The sequence below is a fragment of the Lepisma saccharinum genome, chromosome 11, assembly GCF_977018435.1.
Source record: "Lepisma saccharinum chromosome 11, izLepSacc3.1, whole genome shotgun sequence".
Classification (NCBI taxonomy): domain Eukaryota; kingdom Metazoa; phylum Arthropoda; class Insecta; order Zygentoma; family Lepismatidae; genus Lepisma; species Lepisma saccharinum.
In genome coordinates, this window is record NC_139239.1 from 61,648,615 (window position 1) to 61,670,901 (window position 22,287).

Genomic DNA, 22,287 nt, shown 5'->3' on the forward strand with positions numbered 1-22,287 from the left:
AACGCTTATGCTAGGGTGCCACCCATCCTCCCCATCTGCTAGAAATACACACACCCACAAACGCATACGTGTATACCATAATTTGCCCACGCTACGAAGTCAGTGTTTCTACCTCGTAAGGCAAGGACGTTTCACTGTGTTTGCGTCACATCATTCATTTCATCAGTTTTTCATTCATCCATATTGTCGTACTTACCCGTAGATGCACAAAAGCGACGTAAAATAAATAAAATAGAAATAGAGTTTAGGGTGGGATAAAATACAGCCATCTAAAATAGTAATGTAGTACAAGTAATAAAATAATGTCCTAGTACAATTGAGTAGCGTTTGACATAATTTCACAGTTCAAACAGCACTTTTCACGGCTGAGTGGAGTTCCACTCCACATCTCCCCTTCATGTTCAAGTAAGATGAGCAGGAAACGTGTTTTTAAGCTGGCCGTTGGAGGTCCCATAGCAATAGTTTATTAAGGAATTCTCCCGAGAAATCAAAAGGTCTGGCAACGCTGACGTGAGCCAGGGCGAATGTTGCTTCCCCCTGCTCTTTCTTGCACCCGCCGGCGCGATGTGCTTCTGCGCAGGTTTTTTTGCTTGTGGTTCCACTATACCTTCTCTGTGTTATGGGGCAAAAGGCAACCGGGAGCAGTTGATAATGGATTTGTTATGGATCGATGTATATACGGCGAAGGGTAGAAGTGTAAATAAATGTTGTACATAAAGAGATAACAGATGAGGGCTCGTCAAAACGTACTAGAAGCTCGTTGCCGTATATAGTATTGAATTTGTTGAATTCAAGGTTGCGCTCCATACTTTCTTAACCACGGATTGCATGCACACTATGACATTGCGTTCTCAGGCACGTTCAAAACGCAATATGGCTCAGGCGCCAGGAAATATAGACGGGGCGTTGCTTCGCACGGCATTGGGGTAGCCAGAGGACAGGGGACTGACCACAGAAAATGTAAATGATCGATTGCGGGAATTGGCATTAAGTACGGGGGATCGAGCGACAATGCGGGCAGGCGAGAATAGCCGGGCTCATCAGCTGGTCGAGGTGTGCTGGGAAGACGACATGGGAGAGCGTATTTTCAAGGAATATAAGTTACCTCTCCCCAAGTTTGGCACAGACCGTTACAGGAAACGGCGTTGGAATTTTACGAGAAATTAAAGTTCTTTCAGGAAACGTGTCGAATATCGGACGAAATAATGCTAGATCATTTAATGTTCGTCGTGTTATCAGGGGATCCGTTGGAATGGTACAAATATCGGCGAAATGTACTTCGCGATATGAAGGCATTCAGGAATGAATTTTTTGGGTGGATTTTTTCATTCCTCACATGAGGAAGTACTGCAGGAAAAAAATCGTATGGCAAGGCAAGGCGATAACGAAGTTTTTTCGGCTTTCATTAGAAGAATGCAGAACTTGTTTGAAATGGAAGAGGTTTCTCGAACGGAAGCTCACAAGGAAAGCGCACCCTTTGTTTCGCCAGTATCTGTACAGACAGGAATTCGGAACAGTTGCCGAGTTGTAGGAAGAGGGACGCAGAATCCAGAGTTTCGAGATGTTTTCCTTCGAACATCTGGCGACACAAGATAGCCAGGAAGAATCTGTTATGTCTCCCCCTCCTTACAGGTGGAAACGAGCAAATGCGGTCGTTAAGAATCACAAAGGGGGGTCGGAAGTTTGAGGCTCCAAGGTCGCTGGTGGATCCAGCACTCAGCTTTCTTCGCAAAAATAGCTCACAACAAAAGGGACCAGGGCCTGAAAAGGTTAATGACCTCGAGAACAAGGAAATTCCCAGCAGAAACAGACACCTGCCTCAGAGGGTCCGCTTGGACAGGGGTGAGGCTTCAGGTCAAGAAGGGAGTCGCAAGAGGGATGTCCTTTGTTTCCTTTGCCGGGGTAATCACTATAAGAGATTCTGCCCGAAACTTAAAGAAAATGAGTCTGCCGCCGCGGTAACGGACCAGGGGGTTCAGGCGCTTAAGAGCCCGTATCAGCGTCACTCGAAAAAAGCACCGGACAGATGTCAAATTTTCTTCCTAGTCTTACCAATATTGATTCCATTTCCCCCTATGGAGACTTTACTGGTGGGAGGGTTGCTCTGTCGAAAGAAACAGAAGACAAGGTTCCCTGTCCGCTACTAACCCCCCACCCCCACCCCGCCTGGCAGGTCAGACTCTGACCATAACAGACCTTTCTTTTGAGCCCGCACGGTTATAACTCCGAGAGGGTTTCTGTGACAAGACAACACTCTTCTGAGTGTCTGAAAGAAGAAAAACACACATTGACGAATGTCGCAATACAACTTACATGTAATAGAGCCAATGACTATTTAGGGGAAGCGGGGTGTCCAGGAAGCCAGAATCTTCCACGAGAGACTTACGAAGTACTAAAATTAAATAATGTAAATATGCTTGTTTTGTTTAGCATCTGTCGTATAATTGAGAGAGGTGTATTTCCGTCAAACTTATTGTAAGGGAAGGATCATACAACTTTGGATGACTGTATCAAAGAAGATTTATGCAAACCACTACCTAAGTAATATGCTTAAATATTAAATTAAGAGCTTTACTTTTCGTCAAATGGATCTAACATCCTTTTTCGTTATTCAATAAATATTCAATTCCTTATCTGTTTCACAATCACCTTGCCAGGGCAGTTGTTTTTATACAAATTGAAGCGATCTTAACTATTCATGAGCTAGATAATGAATGCGTGCTGTTATATTCCTATTCTTATGCCGTCTTTTCCCATTCATGTGATAACAATATTAATTAATATTTTAATATTATTAATTTAATATTACTGTTATTTTAACTTGTTTTTATTATTAGAAGAAGGTACCAACATCATAGGCGTGCGCAGACCCTCTGATAAGGGGGGGAGGGCAAAAACCTTGAAAATTAAGTCAGATCGGGAAAGAAAAAACTCATTTTATCTCACTGTTTTAGTTTTTTGCTCTGATGCGATATATATATATATATATGTGTGTATTAGTGCGCGCGCGTGTATATTATATATACAGAGTATATATATACCTAGGTATTAACATATTATTTACTCCCTCTGTCCCATAATTATTGTCCGGTACACCTTTGTTTGTTGTCCCATAATAATTGTCCGATATTCAAACTGTGACATTGGTGTATACAGAAGAAGAAAATGAAACACGGGAATGAGTCATACAACTTTATAACTCAAGGATCAGTACAAATTGGCCGATCAAGTATCCAAAAGAACCTAAATAAAAAGTAATCAATCCAGGATCAATACAAAGTGACCAAGAAGTTCGACAAAATAAAACATCAAGACGAAAGATATTGTTGGTCCAGGAAGGTTGTCATCCCCTCAACGAGCTAGATCTAGTGCTGCTCTAGCCTCGTCGTAAATGTTTCGAGGACACTCCAAGCGAGATGGCAGGACGTTTCGTCGGTTCAAGTGTGCTTTTTGCATATGGGGAATCCTGTAGTTGTCCCCACCTTTGGAGGCGCATAATTTCAATGAGACAGGACTGCAAAGTGAAAAAGATGTTGTTGAGCTTGTCGCGTGTCAGATCATAGAAAGATTTTTCAAAGATTTTCAACTCATCAATAGTTTGTGGAGCTGCCTGATGCTGGAGAGACTGAATTGCCCGGAAGTACCCCAGATCTAAAACAGTCATGTCCGGACTGTTTGGCGGTTGGCATAGGAGATCCAAAGTGATTCCACTGGTCGCTGCAGCATCCATGCAGGCGCGGTCATTGGGAACGATATGCGGACGCGCATTGTTCTGCTGAACGGACACCTGGATTCTCCCTGCGCGCAGTCCACGAGGCCATTGTGCATCTATTGCTGGGATTAACTTGTTGATGAGCATGTCCCGGTAAACATCTTTGGTAACAGTTAATGGTTTGGTGACCATTCTTCACTACCCCAGCCGTACTGTTTTCAAAGTAAAAATCGTACACTGCTTGTCGTTTACTGTCCGTGAGGTTCTTGCTACCCCTGTCGCTTCCTATCATGGGTTGTGTGTTCATGGCTGTTCTTCTCACACATACTCACTGAAGGAGTGCTCTACTAATGATTTGCAGCGTGCCTTGCTAGACCAATTGCCATACAGTGCCACACCGGTGTGTTGGAAACCAACGCCTCCTTTTGGTAATCGTCTGGGCGGTATCTCTTGCTCGTTGCGATAAGGTCACGTTGATCCTCTTCACAATCTTGAAGACTGATGTACTGTGCCTCTCCTCATCCATGTGCTTTCCATCTGCCTCTTCGTCTGCAATTCCTGTACTACCATTTTGGCATACCGGACTATAATTATGGGACAGAGGGAGTAAATACATTACGTAATCTATTCATCCGCCCCTTAACAAACCAACAGCAAAAATTATATAAATTGTCTCTGAAATGTGAGCGCTCGTTTTCCTCCAAACCAAACTGTTATAGTGTAACGAGTGCACTCACGATCCCCGAAATGACGTGTCAATCATACCCCGGCACGGGGCCAAACGTCGTTATGTGTACGGGAGACCGGTCGTGACTCTCGGTCCAGGTTTTCAAGTTCGGTACTGAGACGGTCGTTTATTGTCATAGTATTGCGAGGCGGAGATTAATACCTTGAAATGTTACACTGTTTTGTTTACCTTTGATATGTAGATTCGAACAATCATAAAACACTAATAGCATAATATCTGGTACCTGAAAAACGTCAAATAACAACACTGACGAACGGTAAAAAAGTGAATATATATTGTAACAACAAAAATATTGCAATCAACAACTGTTTACAAAGCCTCCTCAAACTCTCCCAACATTCACTCTATCTCTCTTTCACACACATGAGGTATTTTTTACATATGAAGTATAAATACATATTACGGATCTCATTAACATATCATTCCTTTTAATTTTTAAACCTTTATGTGAATTTAGGGCATTTGTCTGCCAGCTCCTGTGCTCTTTTAAATTAACTTAAGTGCCAGCCCTCGGAAAGCGGTTAACTAAGACAATTGGGTCGGCGTGGTTAAATCTTTCGTTCGAATGAACGTATGCATCGAGTCGCAAGCTCGACATTATACAAGTTTCTCGGACGGGGGCATTACACACAAGCCTCTCTCGTCCCATGAGAACAACTACTCAATTACATAGTGATGCAAAAACTTAATTGGCTCCAGCTGCCGGAATACACTAATCAATCGTCGGCGCGAGCAAAAATTACCTTAAACCACTATGCAACAAATAATACTATTTCACGCACACGACCTTGCAATAAAAACAACTACGCTTTCCACAATTAAAAGGGACTCACCAGTCAACTATCGACAAATTAAATGGCGCGACGGGGCGGTCGGTTACACAAGAAATGGAGCACACTTTCACAATTTATACTAAATATTAAAGAAATGAAATGGAGCTTCTAACGCTGAATGCAGACAATTAAATTAGCACATCTGAACATGAAATAACTCCTTTTTTATAACAATACCAAAAATTATCAGACGCGGGGTTAGGTTTAGGTTTTTCCTGAGTAACTTTGCGAATAAGTGAGACTTCGGCGTTAACTGTACGGTGTTGATACTAACGACGCACGTTTACATGTACATGAGACCCTCTGAAGTATACTGTACCAGACTCTGCTACATGGCGTGGTCATTCATCTCTCCTGGACGCGGGACTTGCACACGGTTCCTTTGTGGCGAAATTGTCCTCCAAGGTCGATCGCGACGAAAAATAATTGCGACGATCTGTTGTACTTGTACCTCCTCAGAACTTCGGGCGTTCATCTCGTCACTAGCGTCGGGTGTACGTGGTCACGCGTCGGTTCGGAATCTCTCTGGTGACTGGCTTCGATTCGGCGTCGTTCTGGAAGCGTCGTTCTGAAGACGTCCTTCAATCTCTCTCTATGGTGACGGGGCTTCAATCGGCGTCGTTCTGAAGACGTCCTTCGGGCTTTGGTTGGGACGTCGATCTGAAAGCGTCCTTCGGGCTTTGGGCAGTGTTTGGTTTTGGAGTCGTCTGACTGGCTTCGGCGTCGTTGCAGGCGTCAGGGAAGCGACGCCCCCCTTCTCTATCTTCTTTAGGCCTCCATCCTTATGTAGTCCACGCTTGGCGAAAACAAATCACCGCGTAATCTTCACCAAAATAAGGCGCACACTGGTAACGCTCTATCTGCGATTCGCTCGCGGTTCGTAAGGAAACAAAGTTCACGGACACAAAACAATGATCACGCGAGAGTGTAGCGCGGAGATGCTCTCTCTGTGAAATCCGGGTAAAAACTGTCTCTGGGATCGTGGTACTCTTGTTTATATGTCCCTTTCGAATTTGTCCGTTGGGGATGACGCTAAGGTGGCTTGGCTTCGCTTTCTCAGGGGATGGAAATGACCTCTCTCCATTGTCTTGAAACGCGGTCAAGTGCGCGTCGTCGATCCTTGCAAGCTTGAGCTCCAGCTGGCTTTCCTGGTCATCCGTGAACATGGGTTCGAACGCCTGCCGCGACTCAAGCTCGGTAGCGGCGAAAACAATCTTTCCTTATCTCCGCGTTGGTGCAAATATGTCATGTCCTAAGCCGAAAAGACAGTTCCGCTGTCACTCAAGAAAAACCTGTCCCCAACTCCCGAGTGTCTGGCTCGGATACAAGTTTATTCACAAAATAAGATCAAACCTCACACTTTCATGTTTGTGCATAAAATGAATCAATAAACAAAAAATAATTTATATCGAACTGCGTTTTACATGTCACTAGATACCGTGACAATAGCAGCAAAAGGCAAACTGCGAGCGAAGCGAGCAAGAACATTTTTCGATCCAAATTTTTGAAAGTTGAAAACAGTATTGATTTAATAAGGCACATGGTATTCTCTTTTACAATTTTTCTCAATCAGATTGTTCGGCTCCAAGGACCAACTCCCGCTACTTCCTAGCTACGGTTCGGAAGTTGACAAGACTGCAAGAAAAGCAGGTACCGCGAGCGAAGCGAGAAAGAAAATTTTACGAAATGTATTTTTATTTGTATAATATTTAAAGTCGAGGGGACAATGGCCCCTCTGTGCCCCCTGCAGGTGATCCTGGCCGTCTGTAAGAAATAATGCAAGATGGACGTGAAAACTAATTCCGTCTTGAGTATCCTTTTGTTCTGCTACTAGTAGATTCTGCTAGTCTTGCTTTCTTTTACTTCAATGTATGCCCCCCCCCCCATAATTGATTTCCGTCCAGGGTTGGAAAAAGGCAAAAAGGGCAATGCCCCCCTGTCTCCTTGTAGTTGCGCCATTTCCTTTTAGAGTATAATATTGTTTTATTGTACAGTAGACGCATTTCGATAAAAGTTTCATAAAAGGCCATTACAATGCTCAAGTATATTTTCTACTTCAGGAAGATGTTACCTTATTACGATGTGTTCTAAAATCGTGAAAGGGCAGGGCAACTGTTTATCTGCCTGGATCAACAATGACCACTGATCATTTGATACTAAGAAATTGTTAAATCATGAGTCGCCAAACTTGTCACGATATTGACATGATATTTTGCTGCCTACCTGGTAGGTGGATTTATTCAGTGACTGTGAGATTGTTATTTGGTTCTATAGGTTATATATAGAGTAAAATGTGTACAATCATTATCCTCTACAAATGGTGTTTCCAATTTCCGGAATAGGTGTGAAAATTTTTGAAAGTTGGAGGACGTTCAACATCTCAAGAACCGTCAAGTTTATTTTCCGGTTTGTAGTGACTGATTGATTTAGTTTACTTTACATTGCTTTTCTGCTTTTCTGTCACTTTTGGCTAATTGCGAAGATGGGGGATGAGTGATGATATGACGAAATTGATGAAGGGACACCCAACCCAAGCTGGGATTTGAACCCAGGACGTCTGGCGTCGTAGCGCGATGTGCTAACCACTCCGCCACGGGGCAGCTTTTCTGATTGTTTGCAATGAACATAATTGTCAGCGATGTTTTCTCAATCCTTTCATCGTTACATCGTTATTGAAAACATCCGAGAGGCAAAAATACGACATTAAGGAATTAAAAGACTACAGAAACTACCTAACTCTTAAATGTTAAGAATTAGGAAGATTATAAGTGAACCTCCCCGCCTCGGTTAGCGGTAATAATGATGCTTTGTAATCGAGGGGTCACGAGTTCGATCCACGGTTAGGCACATTTAATTAAGTGGTTGGAATTCCACTATAGGCTGTAGGTTTTGTCCCGATTAGCCTTTGTGCAACTAAACATTGCAATTCAGTGCAAAAATCAGCAAGCTTGGGCAGTTTTATTCCTTGAAAGCCTAGGTTTACATGTTAATAAATTATTATTTATGACGTTGGAAAATAATTTATGCCGAGTGGCCAATTACTATTGCATGGAGAAGAATCAGATGTGAAATACACATAAAACTATTGGTTGTTATATTCACTACTAATCACTTCTGCCCAGTGCGAGAGCTGCAACTGTATCCATTGATTTATGTCAATGATATTGATAGTCAATGCTTTTGTCTCAGTGTAGGTGAATGTGCACTGAAAATATGTTTGTTCTCTCAGTGTTACCTTCGCAATAGAATTGTTAACATCCTCCAACTTATAAAAAATATTTTTTAACACTCGTTCCAAAAATAGTGATATGATTTACATAGGATAATAATTGTTAACATTTAGCTTCGTAGGCATCCTATTATCATCATCGTTTAACCCTCCAACAATCAAACAGCAATCCCACAGCCACTGAACACATCCACCTACCAGATAGGCAGCAGAGTATCTGCAAATTTTTTTGGCAAGTTTGGAGACTTGTGATTTAACAATCACTTAGTACGTATTGAATAATCAATGTCCGTTGTTGATCCATGCAGATCTGCAGCTGCCACCTCCAACCACGATTTTAAGTACAACACGTTGTAATAATCTTGCGATCTTATAAAAGCAGGAAATGTACTTGAACATTGCAATGGCCTTGCCTAAGGGAAGTTTTATAATGGAAAATATTACGTAAGATAGCTTCTAATTCTTTAATTTTCGATCGAAAGGAGTCTAACGTACTATAAAAATCTGGCGGCTATAGGGAGCTTAGATCTGTTGTGAGGGTTTCATAACCCCCTAACCTCTTTGTAGCGCCGTTCCTGGCTCTATGTATTTTGTCTAATGAGTACAAGCTAGCAAAATTGTGATTTTCAACAAGTTTGTAGATAATTCTGCAGCTGTTCATAAAAACAGACGTATTTCATTAGTTTCTTGCTGTCGTTCATTTTCCATTTTCAGCAAAAAAGTATTCACACTCTTTGCATACGCTGCGTAAATGAGGGGGTGAGGGAGAAGTTGCTTAATAGTCTCACTTAGAAATTTAGTGCAGAGGAATCTTATAACCCTTCTTAAACAACATTATGCTTTTATAGAAATAAAAGTAAATACTATTTTCAAACCGATGAAAGTTCCAAGTAACTACGTAGGGGAAGGGTAGTGTATTACTTCGTATGTAATTGGACTCTCCCACTAGCAAATTTCTTATTAACACCTCCACATATTTATTCTTTAGTTGTATTATCTGTATGTGTCTGCAGAATAAATTGTCCATATATTGCACATGAATAAATTATGTGTAGTTCTTTTGAATTTGTGGTACTAATCCACGTTTATACGTAAATTAGTCTTTAACAGAGATGGAAAATGAAGCGCCAGCAGAGAACAATGGTGCCACTGAAGTTGAAATTCATCTAATAAAGTGATTTTAGATGCGTCGGGACACACACGACAGTGTTTTGTGCCTATCAATGTAATAAAAACAGTTAGATGGAATGAGGGTTTTATTTCGTAAGCTAACTTTTATCAAGGCCCTTGCTCCCCATAATCGGAGGATCTGAGCACACCTAAAATTCCTTAGGCCTATACAGAAATAGTGTTACATTACATAGTGTTATTTGTCGTATATCCAGAAAGTTGATTAATTTGCTTCATTTTACTTCGCTTTTTGTGCCACTTTTGGCCAATTTGCGAAGATGGGGACGAGTGATGAATTGATGAAATTGATGAATGGACACTCACAGTCATCCGCGCCCAAGCCGGAATTCGAACCCAGGAGCCATGGCGTCGTAGCGCGATGTTCTAACCACTCCCCCACGGTGGCCGGACCCAGAAAGTTGAAAGTGAATGCAATTTTTATGGTGTGTTTTGTATGGTCATTATCAATAGTAAGTCTGTCATATTATTCCACTAAATAATGTCTTTGGAAAAGAAAAAAACAACATAATTAATGAATTTTATTTTACATAAGACCTATGCCTAAAAGTACTTTTGTATATGATGACACAGAACTATCTTATGTTGCGATTTATCCTTGGGTCTGACTGTAATATATATATGCAATTGGTGAAAAAATAACGCAGTAAAGTATTAAGTAAATATATTTTATCCCCCTACTTACAAATCATGAAAGGAGTCGAATCGAAATTAAATTGAACGGACGTTCAAAATGTTTAAAAATAGCACTATTTCCATAACAGATCATCAAGTATTTTTTTTACCATTGACCCTCAGAAATATCTCAAACTGACAATGAACGTTCATTGAACTTATTTATGATCGACAGCTAAAAAGTCATTCATTTGCGTGACTGGTTGATAATCCACCACCAGATAGAATTTACACAATATTTACCTAAAAACTTTGGGTACAGTCACCTTCCCCCTAAAAAAATCCCTTGGTAATGGACTATCGTGTTCTCACAAAAAAAAGTTATAATTTGGCACAATTTCTCTTTTGTAGGCAAATCTTTTGTAAAGGTGTACTTCAGTCTGTGCAACCAGCCCTTCCCATTTGTGAACAATATACTGGGGAAATCCCGTGTCCTTCACTGTTGTCATGGATCACATAGTGAAGAACTGTTTACAAGCATCGCCAGGGACGGCGCCAGAAATTTTCGACTGGGTGGGCAGAAGCTCCATATTGATAGATTAGGGTGGGCGGTATAAATATAAGACCATATATAGTATATGTGTGTATGTAAGTCGTATGTATCACCCTCTCTTTTACACTCCCGATTCTCTTCTTACATCTTTTCCTTTTCCTTATAATGGCGCAGTGGTATCGTCATAGCCTTGTAATCAAGGGGTCCCGGGTTCGATACCCGGTGGAGGCACAAGTGGTTCTGTAGGTCCAGTCCCGATTAGCCATACTGTGCATAAAGTGGACTTAAAACACCAAATCAACCAACCAACCTTTTCCTTATAATGTTTTCCTCTTTATTCTTTTCTAATCTATCCTCCCATCTTGTTCCATTTCCTTTCGCTTTGTCTCTGATGTACACAATTATTTCAAGGAAGTGTTTAGCATGTGCAGCCATACATTCTAACCACATTATTTCATGCATGTTAATACAGTGAAATAAATGTGAATTAGGTTTAAGCTTGTGTTGCAAATACAAGGCACATGTTGATTTTATGTATTCGGTGACAATGATAGATTGATTTGATTGGTAGATTTATTTGCTTTATTTTACTTCGCTTTTTGTGCCACTTTTGGCTAATTTTCGAAGATGGGGATGAGTGATGACATGATGAAATTGATGAATGAACACTCACTCACAAACATACATGCCGAGGCCGGGATTCGAACCTAGGACCCCTGGCGTCGTAGCGCGATGTGCTAACCACGGGAGCCGGAGCGACAGTGATAGAAAGTGCGATGGTAGACAATCGTGAAGTTTCTCGTAATTGAAGACATGTTCCTGAGCATAGTATTTTCATTGTATGAGTTTTTGACTAAAAGAGTTTTCTTACTCCTTTGGGGATCACTTTTCTCAGCTTACAAGGTTTGCACAACTGTCAAATCTATCGGAATGTTTGTAGTAGCGGCGATAGGGTGCCAACATTTAAGGGGCAAGGACAATATACTTTTTCTTGATAGAAAAGGCTTCGTATAAAGATGCCATAGTGCGGGGGCAAAAAGTGGCAAAATGTGGCTGGGAAACTGCATCCCCTACTTCCCGCTCCTCCTAATCGCCGCCTCTGAATGTTTGGATTAAAATGAACGTCTTATTAGGAATGATTTAAAACACACACGGAAATCCAATTCATTGTTCATTGTCCATGAAGTATTCCTAGGCTAATGAAAGGCTATTTTTACAAAATATCACTCATACGTAATAAACAAGCGAGATTGAAAAATCTGTTCAGAATTGAAGAGATTATTAGCTAAGTTGCTATTCGTTTTCTGAACTCTCATGTATCTAATGCGGGAGAAGCTACACAACACACGTATGGTTACATGAACGTTTGAGGTAAAAAATGATTTAGGAAACAAGGAATTCATCGAAGTTGATCACCGTAACAGCAATAATCCATCAATATTTTATAGATGACTTGGGTTGTATGGCGTGACCATTTCGAATACACTAGAATGTCAACCTGCGCAACGAGTCCCTGGAGCCTGGAACCACTGTCAAAGTAATAATTTATGAGGGTTTGTATTTTGAGTGTCAGAATGTATTTGTTTTCGCCCCTTCGTTACTTTAATCTAATCACAATTGAAATGACATAAAATATAACAAATCAACCACGACTTACTCTTCCAAAAATGGAGTTTCAATAGCTCGTACCTCTTAGAAAGTTGAGGTGGTAGTTTCAATTGCACAGCTTTTCATTAGTGGATCAAGGCAGCTAATTCCGTGAACAATGACGTTATTTTCCGAAAGTCTCAATTTGTCTCAGGCAATCACCCTCTTGAAATGGACGCATCTTCTGTGGTGATAAAATGACACGTTTGGTGCTGGTTCTTTCTGTATATTTTTTTCCCAGTGCCAAAACGCTGTCGCATTATAATTAAGACGTCATGTGTTGAACTCCCCCTCTTCTGGTGGAAGCACAATGCACACTGGTTCGGACTACACGTTAAACTGTAGGTTTAGTCCCGATTAGCCCATCTGAGCATAGAAGTGGGCTTAAAAACAAACTAACAAAATCGTCTTCTGGATACTTCGTGACATAACTTTTTTTCTTTACTTCAGCTGCATCTGCAGATTCTGTCGACATTTTCGGCTGGTTCGTGTGGCATACTTTGTGTGTCGGAAGAGGATAAATATGATAAGCCAGTCACTACAATTGAATAATTCTGTAGCTTTTTCCATACATAAGTGGTTTATTAAAATGTATTCACTTCGGTATTGTAGTGATTATTGTGATTCCTTCTTATTAGTAGAACGAATATAAAGTTGATATTTCGCATACCATATTGATATTTGAAGATGACAGGTATATAAAAATCGTAATGAAATAAAAAAGAAGTACACTTCTGGAATTTCAATGCAGAGCTAATTAAAACTATACTATACTCTCTAGCAACCCGAATGTTTACGGCTGCAGAAACACAAGCCTTCCATCTGTTTCTATCCGGGGCAAGAACAATCCAATCTATCCTTACCAATTTCTTTTATGTCCATCTCAACGTTATCCCTCCATCTTCGTCTTGGCCTTCCTACTAGTCTCTTACCATCAGGTTTCCCAACAAGAATCCTGTAAACTTTTCTTTCCTCTGACATTCGTGTCACGTGGCTTGTCCATCTAAGTCTTCTTGATTAAATTATTCTAATAATAATAATAATAATAATAATAATATTTAAAAAATCGAAATAATTTATTGTGTTACTGGAGATGTTTTTATTTGGAGATTATTTTAACCATACCCAGGCTGGGATTTATATACGTATGTGGAGGAAGAAGCTTACAGCACCAAGGCCTCACTCCAATCCCCTCTACACAGTTTCAGTTATAACTTCTTTCCAAGTTACATGGTGTGGTTTGTTATTATATTTTTTACCACATCCGAAGTACCTATTTTTTTTTTTTTTATTATGTGGTACTTTTCAAAGCAGTCTTTCCCAGTGAAGGCCCGGAGCTGCAGTCCTCAAGTTTACCCTAAATTCTGATCTAATCTTGATCATACCCTGCAAAATTTTGAGCCTCCAAAGCCTACTACCTGCTTTTATTCACGGAAGTATTCATTTGATCACAGTTTTTGTTTCAATAACTCTGGTAATTACTTTCACTTTATAATGAGAAAATTGGCTTTATATAAGATATGTGAACATTTCTAGCATAGATAATATTCACAAGTAAAATGTACATGTTATGAACACCAGAATACACTTATTTATTGAATCATTCATATATATCCAAGTATATGTACTTATTGAATTTGATAGGGTGGGCAATCGGGTGGGCACAGGAATTTTTGGGTGGGCGCTTGCCCACCCGTGCCCACCCCTGTCGCCGTCCCTGAGCATCGCCCAAACCATTGATTCTCCCCCAAAACCTTTCCCTGCATTCTTTTTCTTTTCCTAGCTCTCAGCATGCGGTTTTCTTGGAAGACTGGCCGATTGTGAAAGAAAAAAGAGACGGCGGAGGAGTGTGTAGGGGGGGGTTTGAGCGCGAGCGGTACAGAGGGGGAAACGGCTAGCGCGACCAGCTTAGAAAAGTCGAAGTTAAAATTTACATACATTGCTCTGTACGTCGAAAAACTACAGACATTCTAAAGAAAATTATGTAAGATCAGTTTCATTTCTTTGCTGTAGAAGAACAGTTGAAGCTTTCTTGCGCTTTAAAATGTTGATTTAAGTTATTACATACAATTGGCGAGCAAGTGAATTTTACGAAATTGAGATAAGGAAAACTACGTAATAAATAATGTATTTAAAAAAAGGCTGCGCGACATAACTAACTTCATATTTGATCTTTAACTCAGTAAAATTTAAATGCCACACACTTGACTGTTCGAGCACAGAAGGTCGACGCAAGAACCTATTTTTTAGGTATCACCAGCGGTGATACGGGCTCTTAAGTTCAGTAGCAGAGATTCGTTGGAAGCACGTTCGTCGCGACCGACAAAGAACAAGAATGGAATCCGTTGCTGGGGTTGTCAACCACAGTATCATGTCTTCCGATTCTGCCATGATAAGTCGAGAGAAAATGAAAGTTCCCAACGCACTCGCTGGAAAAAAGTTGAATCAGGGTTGCCAGGCAACACGCCACGCAAAAATAAGTCTCTTCGAAAAAAGGGGAACGCCGTGCCGAAATATGAAAGAGCCTCATGTTAGCTGCAAGATAAAGGCCTGGAATTTCTAGCTTTCGTCGATGGGGAAGCCAGTTGTTCCTTGCTAGATGTAAACACGGCGAAGTTGCTACAGGAAAAGGGGGCTAAGCTTTATCATGATGGCACTAAATTAAGTTTAGCGGTCGGCACAACCCACACTGTCCGTCGAATGGTCTTATTTGTGGAATTAAAGGGACGCATGATTAAACAGACATTCCTTGTGTTGAAAGATGCAATAAAATCAGTTTCATTGGGATCAGCCATATCGAGTAGACGTACATCTTTTTCAAAATAGGCACCATTGACAGCTAAGCAAGCGTCCATACGCTCCTGCCACTTTCTGAATGTCTTTGAAAATTCGTCGTCAGGTAGCGAACTGAAGAAAACTTGCGCTGCGGTGATCACTTCTTTGTTCGTCATGAAATGACAACCACGTAAAGCGGCCTTTACTAGTTGAAATATCCAAAAGTCGCAAGGTGCAAGGTCCGGGCTGTATGCTGGAATATTTCGGTTTTCTCTTCGTCGCGTAATCCTGAAAAGCCCGCGCGTTATGCGGCCGTGCGTTATCGTGGTGCAATATGAAGGAGTTCTTCAAATGTGGCCTCTTTTTTGCTACGTGCTGGCGCAGAGTCTCAATGACTCCTTGGTAATACTGTGGCTCTACTCAGTCTGTCTTGATCGGCATATGCCTGTTGAAACATTGCATATGTTTCCGCAGCACTTTTCCCTAAACGCCAACAAAATTTTATGGCATGTCGCTGTTCATCTTGAATACTCATCGCGAAAAGCAATGTTATGCACAAAAGCCTAGAGAGGTAAACGAAAGACGTTCCACGTAAATCAACACAGCTGCTCACTAACGTGGTTTCGCAACATGTGACAACTTGCTACGGAAACAGAATGAGTCATCCTACACGACGCGACTAGTGCCGAAACCATAGGCACTGTTGCCAAGCCAGGAAAAAATCTGTCTCACCTTCTCTGCGACAGCCTTTGTACTAAGTGTTTCTTTATTGAGCCGTTCGAATAAAGAAACGAAACGAGAAGCCCGGAGGCTTCGGGCCGAGGCTTTGTTACAAACACGAAGCAGAGAGTATCCGCCTGAAAATGCACCGAGGCTAACAGCGACGGCCTTTCGTCGGCATCCATTTGTTTCAAGGCAACCAGATGTCGCCCAGGAAGAAGACGTAGACTTGGCGCTTCGTTTGCGGAAGCAGAGGGTACCCAGTTAAAAAAAAGTGCCTAATGACGACGGTTCTGTCGAGACACGGGTCCGGCTACAAGGGAAGAAAGCGAGACGCCCGTGAGGAGCAAGGAACGCACTGCAATTTACACGAAAAGCCACCGTGATTGGCCGAACAATTTGCCTAGTCTTGAGTATCGTATCAACAGTACAGTCAATAGCAAAACTGGATATTTTGCCATACCACCTTCACTATGACCGCCAGTTAGGCAACCAGTTTGACAGGTTGCAACCGGAAGTGGCCCAGGATGACCTGAACGGGTTGGAGGAAGCAAAGGTCGCACACGTAACAGGGCTGCAGGAGAAATGGGAAGCCGGTGTTATGAATCAACATTCAGCCCAAAATGCGCAGCCAGAGCTGGAAATGGAGATTAGGAGGCCTGTGTGGAAAAATCTACGTTGTAACTTCAGAAATCAGAACTAGGAGAATGATTTCGGATACAGGATTTCTGGCGCGGTCCTAGTGAGGAAACCATTGAAGTACGTCGTGGAACGACATCATCAGGGTAACCGCGGAGAACCAGGATGTGCTGGATAGTGGAATCTTGGCAGACGAGGACTTCCCGGTTTCAGGGGATCTACACGACATCCCGGATGTGCCAGGAAGATCAGTGAACTTTTTTTCAGGAGACTTTTATTTGCTAGTGAAAGGCACTTTTTTCAGGGGACCTTATTTTGCGTGTGAAATACACTGTAAGAGTAAATATGAACTGTGACTAGTGAAGTGAAGTATTGTTTATTTTTGTGTTTGTAGGGTATATTCTTCCTTCGGGGGGGGGGGGGGTGATGCAGTGTGTTTTGTGCATGTGTAATGTGTAGTGTTGTTTACTGGAAAATTTCACACACTGCTGGGACTGATGGAAAGTGTGGTGAAGAACTTTCCTGGACGTTGGAGGATTCTGGTAAGAATTATTGTTTCTGTTTTTTTTCTCTTTTTTTGGCTTTTACGCACACAGATGCAAAAAGGGAAATATTTATGTAAAGTGTATTTCGGTGTACATGCACTGCCTAGGTTGCCTTTTGCTCGGTAGTCCGGGAAGCCAATGGTTGGGTTTTCTCAACGGCTTCCCCATTTCGAAAGGTAACAATAGGCCCTTGCCCCGGCGGTTAGGTGGCGGGTCGTTTGTCGGAGGTATAAATACCACTTCCGACTTGTTACGCTCTCTCATATCTCAGAATGCCAGGCTCGCAGAAACTTCGATACAAGGCCCGATGGAGTGAAGCAGTTTTTATGGATGTAGCTATAGAAATATACACAGATTGAGCTCCGCAGTTTACGGACCTCTGCTTGATAAACTGCGGAGGCGGGTTAGCGCTATGGTAAATAGTGCGCTCGTAGAATGAAGTCTTTATAAGTGAAATTCTTTGTGTTATGGGGCAAAAGGCAACCGGGAGCAGTTGATAATGAATTTGTTATGGATCGATGTATATACGGCGAGGGGTAGAAGAGTAAATAAATGTACATAAAGAGATAAATACGCGAGACGTTATTTCTCCGTAACAGTCGTTCGGCGATGTTGCCCGGCGATTTCAATGTCGGTTCGAGGCGGGGCCAAAATCGGCCAACGTTTGAGTGGCAAAACGTCAAAAAGAATCTGCGTCGTCGAGAAACCCATCCCAAATGGAATGTGTACGTGCGCTTGTCAACATCGGCCGGGGATGTTTCGATTCAGTCAGTTTACATCGTGGCGCATAATTCTCGTAAGTAATAAAAATATATTAATAGTGACAATTATATTTTTATTAATAGTGACATAATTATATAACATTGTAATATACTAAGGGTATTATTTATTAACATGCTATTTATTTAGCATGTTAAATGTTATCGTCGAAAATTAGAAAATTTCAAAGATGGTGAGCGGTACTTTATATCAGGCTTTCTTGCTATATGTTATTTAGGTTATACGTTAGGTACACTCCTGGTTACCTTTGAGGAACCTTCAATATGAAACCGGGTTTAAAATCTGCGTCGGTCAAACCGTCTTGCTAAGTGGACGCGCAAAATCGGTCGATTCTACTGCACGATCGTAGTCGTTGTGGCCGGACAATCAGAATCGGCGTGAAGTGGTCGCTAATTGTCCAATGTATACATAGCTTTAGCCTTGCGAGTGTGCATTTGACAGTATGTATGCATTTTATCGGCTATACGCGAAGAGCCAAATTATTTCACATGTCAAGTTCCCACAAAAGACAAGATGAAAAATAAGACAATGAGAGATTTTGGCCTTGCAAGGGCGACAACGACGATTTTACAATTCCAGCCCTCTTAAAAAAAATCTGCATTCGCTAGTGATCTGTAGGTTGTTAACCTGCTCTCATGAATAAACGTCGTAGTATAGCTTGAACAAAAATTGGTAAGCTGTCAGAAAGTAAAAAGTCTCTTCAGTACCATTCCTAGCTGCAGAAATTCGAACATAATTTCAAAACACAATGTATTGACAATATATCCAATGAGACCGCGAGCTGTAACAAGAGACTACAGGAAAGAACTTTACTCTTGAATTCTTCCCTTGAAACTTTTCTGGATCCACTACTGCCGCCTTATGATCAAGAGGTCCCGGGTTCGATCACCGGTAGATGTACATTGGACAGAGATTCGGACCCCACTTTAACTGTAGGTCCAGTCCTGTCTGTTAGCCTGTCTGGCCATAAAGTGAACTGAAACTTTACACACTTTTGATTGATTGAATCGGGTTACTTTACGTCGCTTTTCTGACACTTTTGGCTGACCGCGACGATGAGGATGAGTGATATGATGAAATTGATGAAGGGACACTCTCAAAGAACACCCATGTCCAGGCCGGGATTCGAACTCTGAAACTCTTGCGTCGTAGCGCGCTGTGCTAACAACTCTGCCACGGAGTTCTGCTACAAGCTTTTGAATTTTTTCAATGCCACTTTATGTACAGATGGGCTAATCGGGACTGGATCTACAGTTGAAGTGGGATCTGAATTACCGTGTATCGAACTTTTGATTACAACAAACTTTTCATTAACAAGTATTAAAGTAATAATTGTTATTAATTATTGGTAATTAAATATTTCTAAAGCCACTCACCGGGTGGAGAAGCACCGATGTATGCCGAAAAATGTAAAAAACATTGTGGTTATATTCACCTCATTTGCTTCCTGCCGTCGTATCCTTGTGTTTCTCGCATTTCCATGACCTTGGCTGGCTTCGCATTGCTGGGTGAATTCCCACAATAGGAAACAGCAGGCGAGAAGCAGACACACCGTTGGCGATCGCATTCTATTCCCAAGCAACTCCTTATCGCTTCTGATGCCGAAACAACAGTGCTTCGGGGTCCTGCAGTTACCTACATTTCACATGAGCTTGCGTAATTAGGAGCCAACCGCTCGTCAAATGATACCTTCACTCCTTCTCGCCTTTCCCCGCGGGAACTGTCCTCAAGAACATGTGCTTGGCCGTTGACTTACCCCTCGGATAACATTGAGCAATGCCATATCGTCTTGCCGGCCATTTGAACAACTTGCACCTCGATCTAACCGTGTCAGCAGCTGTAGCACTTGCAGCAACATGAGGGTTGGAGCCAGTGTTGCAGCAACCGGTGAAATGAATTTCCCTTTCAATACAAATTTCCCCCATCTCAAAATTTACTTTATGAATTATTTCCATTGGCAAACACAGAAAGAACAGTATTTACAAAAAATACTAGAAGTGATTGATTGATTTGGTTTATTTTACTTCGCTTTTTTGCCACTTTTGGCTAATCGCGAAGATGGGGATGGGTGATGGCATGATGAAATTGATGAATGGACACTCACAAACACACATGCCCAGAGCTAGTGTGTGCCTCTACCGGGTATCGAACTTGTGACGCCACACCTTGATTGCAAGGTGACTACGTTATCACTACTCCATTTGGGAGGCTCTAGTGAGAAGTGTGAAGTTCAGAAAGAAAGGAGGAAAATGTAGAACAGTGATTCCCAAAGTGTGCGAAAAGACGAAAAGCCAGAATGGGAGAGAGGAACAAGGATAAACAGGAGGAGGAAAGAGAAGAGGGAATGGCAGTATTAGCAGCGATGTCCACAGAAACAAGAGGCCAACTGAAATTGGGTCTGCATTGTTTCACAACCAGGGGCGGCGCTAGAGGGTGCTTGCACACCCCTTAATTTTCTTCCGCACCCCCTTCAGCAACCCCTACGTTCAACTAAAAACACTAACCCTTAGAGTGTCATATTATGTCATGTCGTCATATTGAGCGCCGAATGTTAAGTACTGCAGTAAGACCGTTATTATTGCAACAGGCAAGCACTGAAAGAGATGCCGATACACATACTCTCCTGTACTGGCGGCAGCCTCTATAAAGAGCAGCGCCGTTTTTAATTTCGTCAGCATTGTTGTTATGAATATTTCTTCGTTTGTTTCTTCAAGTGGTCTGTTTGGTTTCCGATAATTGCCTATAGCTTAATGTGACTTGTTTCTTTTCCTCCTGCTTGTCTTTCCTCGCACTGAAACAAACATTTCAGCTGCTTTCAAAGGTAAGGTATCGGGAAATTGTAGTAAATGCGAGTTGTAACGTGAAGGGTAGTTTTCTTGTTGCATGTAACATGTCTAGTAAACGTACCATTTCAGGCTTTCTTTTTTTTTTTAAAAAAAAAAAGAACTGTTAGGAAGATGCCCAATGTTCACGAAGATATTTTACAGTTCGTTGTTGGGGATAGCGCGGTAGAAGGGATTTTAACGAAGACGAAGTTGCTGTGCACTTCGCGTTTTGTCCTGAAGTAGCAGACGGAAGGTACTATGTATTTTGTAGTACCTCCATTGGTTACATTGAAAAGGTTCAAAAATTGTTTTTAAAGACATTTCACTACATAGGTCAATAAGACTGTAACCTGTATCTGAATGTTTGCACTGTATGACCACTATCTTGGAGTATAAGACTTCATACATATCATCATGGACGTCCAGGGGGAGGGCAAGGGGGCACAGTCTCCATGGAAAATGGATGTCAATCTAAAGTTATATACTTCACACATATAATTTCATTTCAGTCAGTAATTTATGTTAATCAGAGGCGGCGATTAGTGGTGTAGTTGCTCCCCGCTTTATGCTATTTTTGCCCCCGCACTATGCTAAACCTTATGTACCAAGGGAAAGTAAACTGCCCTTGCCTCCCTTCCTCAGTTTTGGCACCTTGCTTCCTCAGTTTTGAAAGGTTGCATGTGTGTTTCATGTTTTCTTTATTTTCAGCATAGCCCCCCCTTAGGTTAGGTTACATTAGCATAAATACAATGAAAAATTATTATTTAGGCTAAGAGAACTAAATCTAGCTAGCCTAACCTAACAACGTAGGCATTTAGCCTAAAATTAAAAAGCTTTCTCCCGTGACGTCAGAACACAAGGTTGCCCAAGTGTTACCTCACCTTGATCCTACAGGAACGAAATTCTCTCTAGAACCTCTAATCTTCTCTCCTCATGGTTGCCGAGCAATACAGGCAACAAATTTAACAGCACTGTGTAATTTATACAACACAATTGTGAAACACTCATTCTAGAAAATTTCTCACTTTCACTAACACGAATTAAGATACTAAAGCAATAGAAAATTCTACTTAAGAGCAATGTCGAATAATGTCGGTCTGTCTAACTGTATAATCAAATTAGGGCACTGAAAGTGAGACGAGTGTACAAATAAACAACAGTCAATAATTTGAATGCAACTTACCTAACATATCGCCCAAAGCGAGAAAACAAGAGGCATCATCTTGTATTTCTGATGTTACTTTTGGCGATGTTAATTTGTTTTTCTTCTTTTTTGCTTCGATTTGACTCGTGAGGTTGTTCCCCTTCGTGTACATTCCCCCATAAAGTCCTTCAACTAGGTCAAGGCCTTTCTCTCAGAGTTTACCAAGAGATTATACAACGTGAGGTAACCTGTTTCAAAGTGAACCCTCTGGCACTTTTATCACTCTCACGATTTTCAAATATAGCAGAAGGAAACGAAATGTTGAAGTCACAGC

The 22,287-nt window shown here is 41.5% G+C and overlaps 1 protein-coding gene across 2 annotated transcripts in view; it reads right to left on the reverse strand.

Annotated features, from left to right (window-relative positions):
- The window catches only part of LOC145995276 (phospholipase B1, membrane-associated-like), a 59,769-nt gene extending 37,665 nt beyond the window's left edge, over positions 1-22,104 (reverse strand). Inside the window, exon 1 of one of the 2 annotated variants that reach the window (XM_083131863.1) lies at positions 21,993-22,104. Coding sequence is in view for 1 of the 2 variants with exons in the window: in XM_083131862.1 (XP_082987988.1) it covers positions 19,420-19,551 (132 nt within the window). In the remaining variant the exon portion in view is untranslated. Of the gene's footprint in view, positions 1-19,419; positions 19,800-21,992 lie in introns of those variants that run through there. The other variant, XM_083131862.1, reaches the window with a different exon arrangement.
- Between the last annotated feature and the right edge of the window lie 183 nt (positions 22,105-22,287).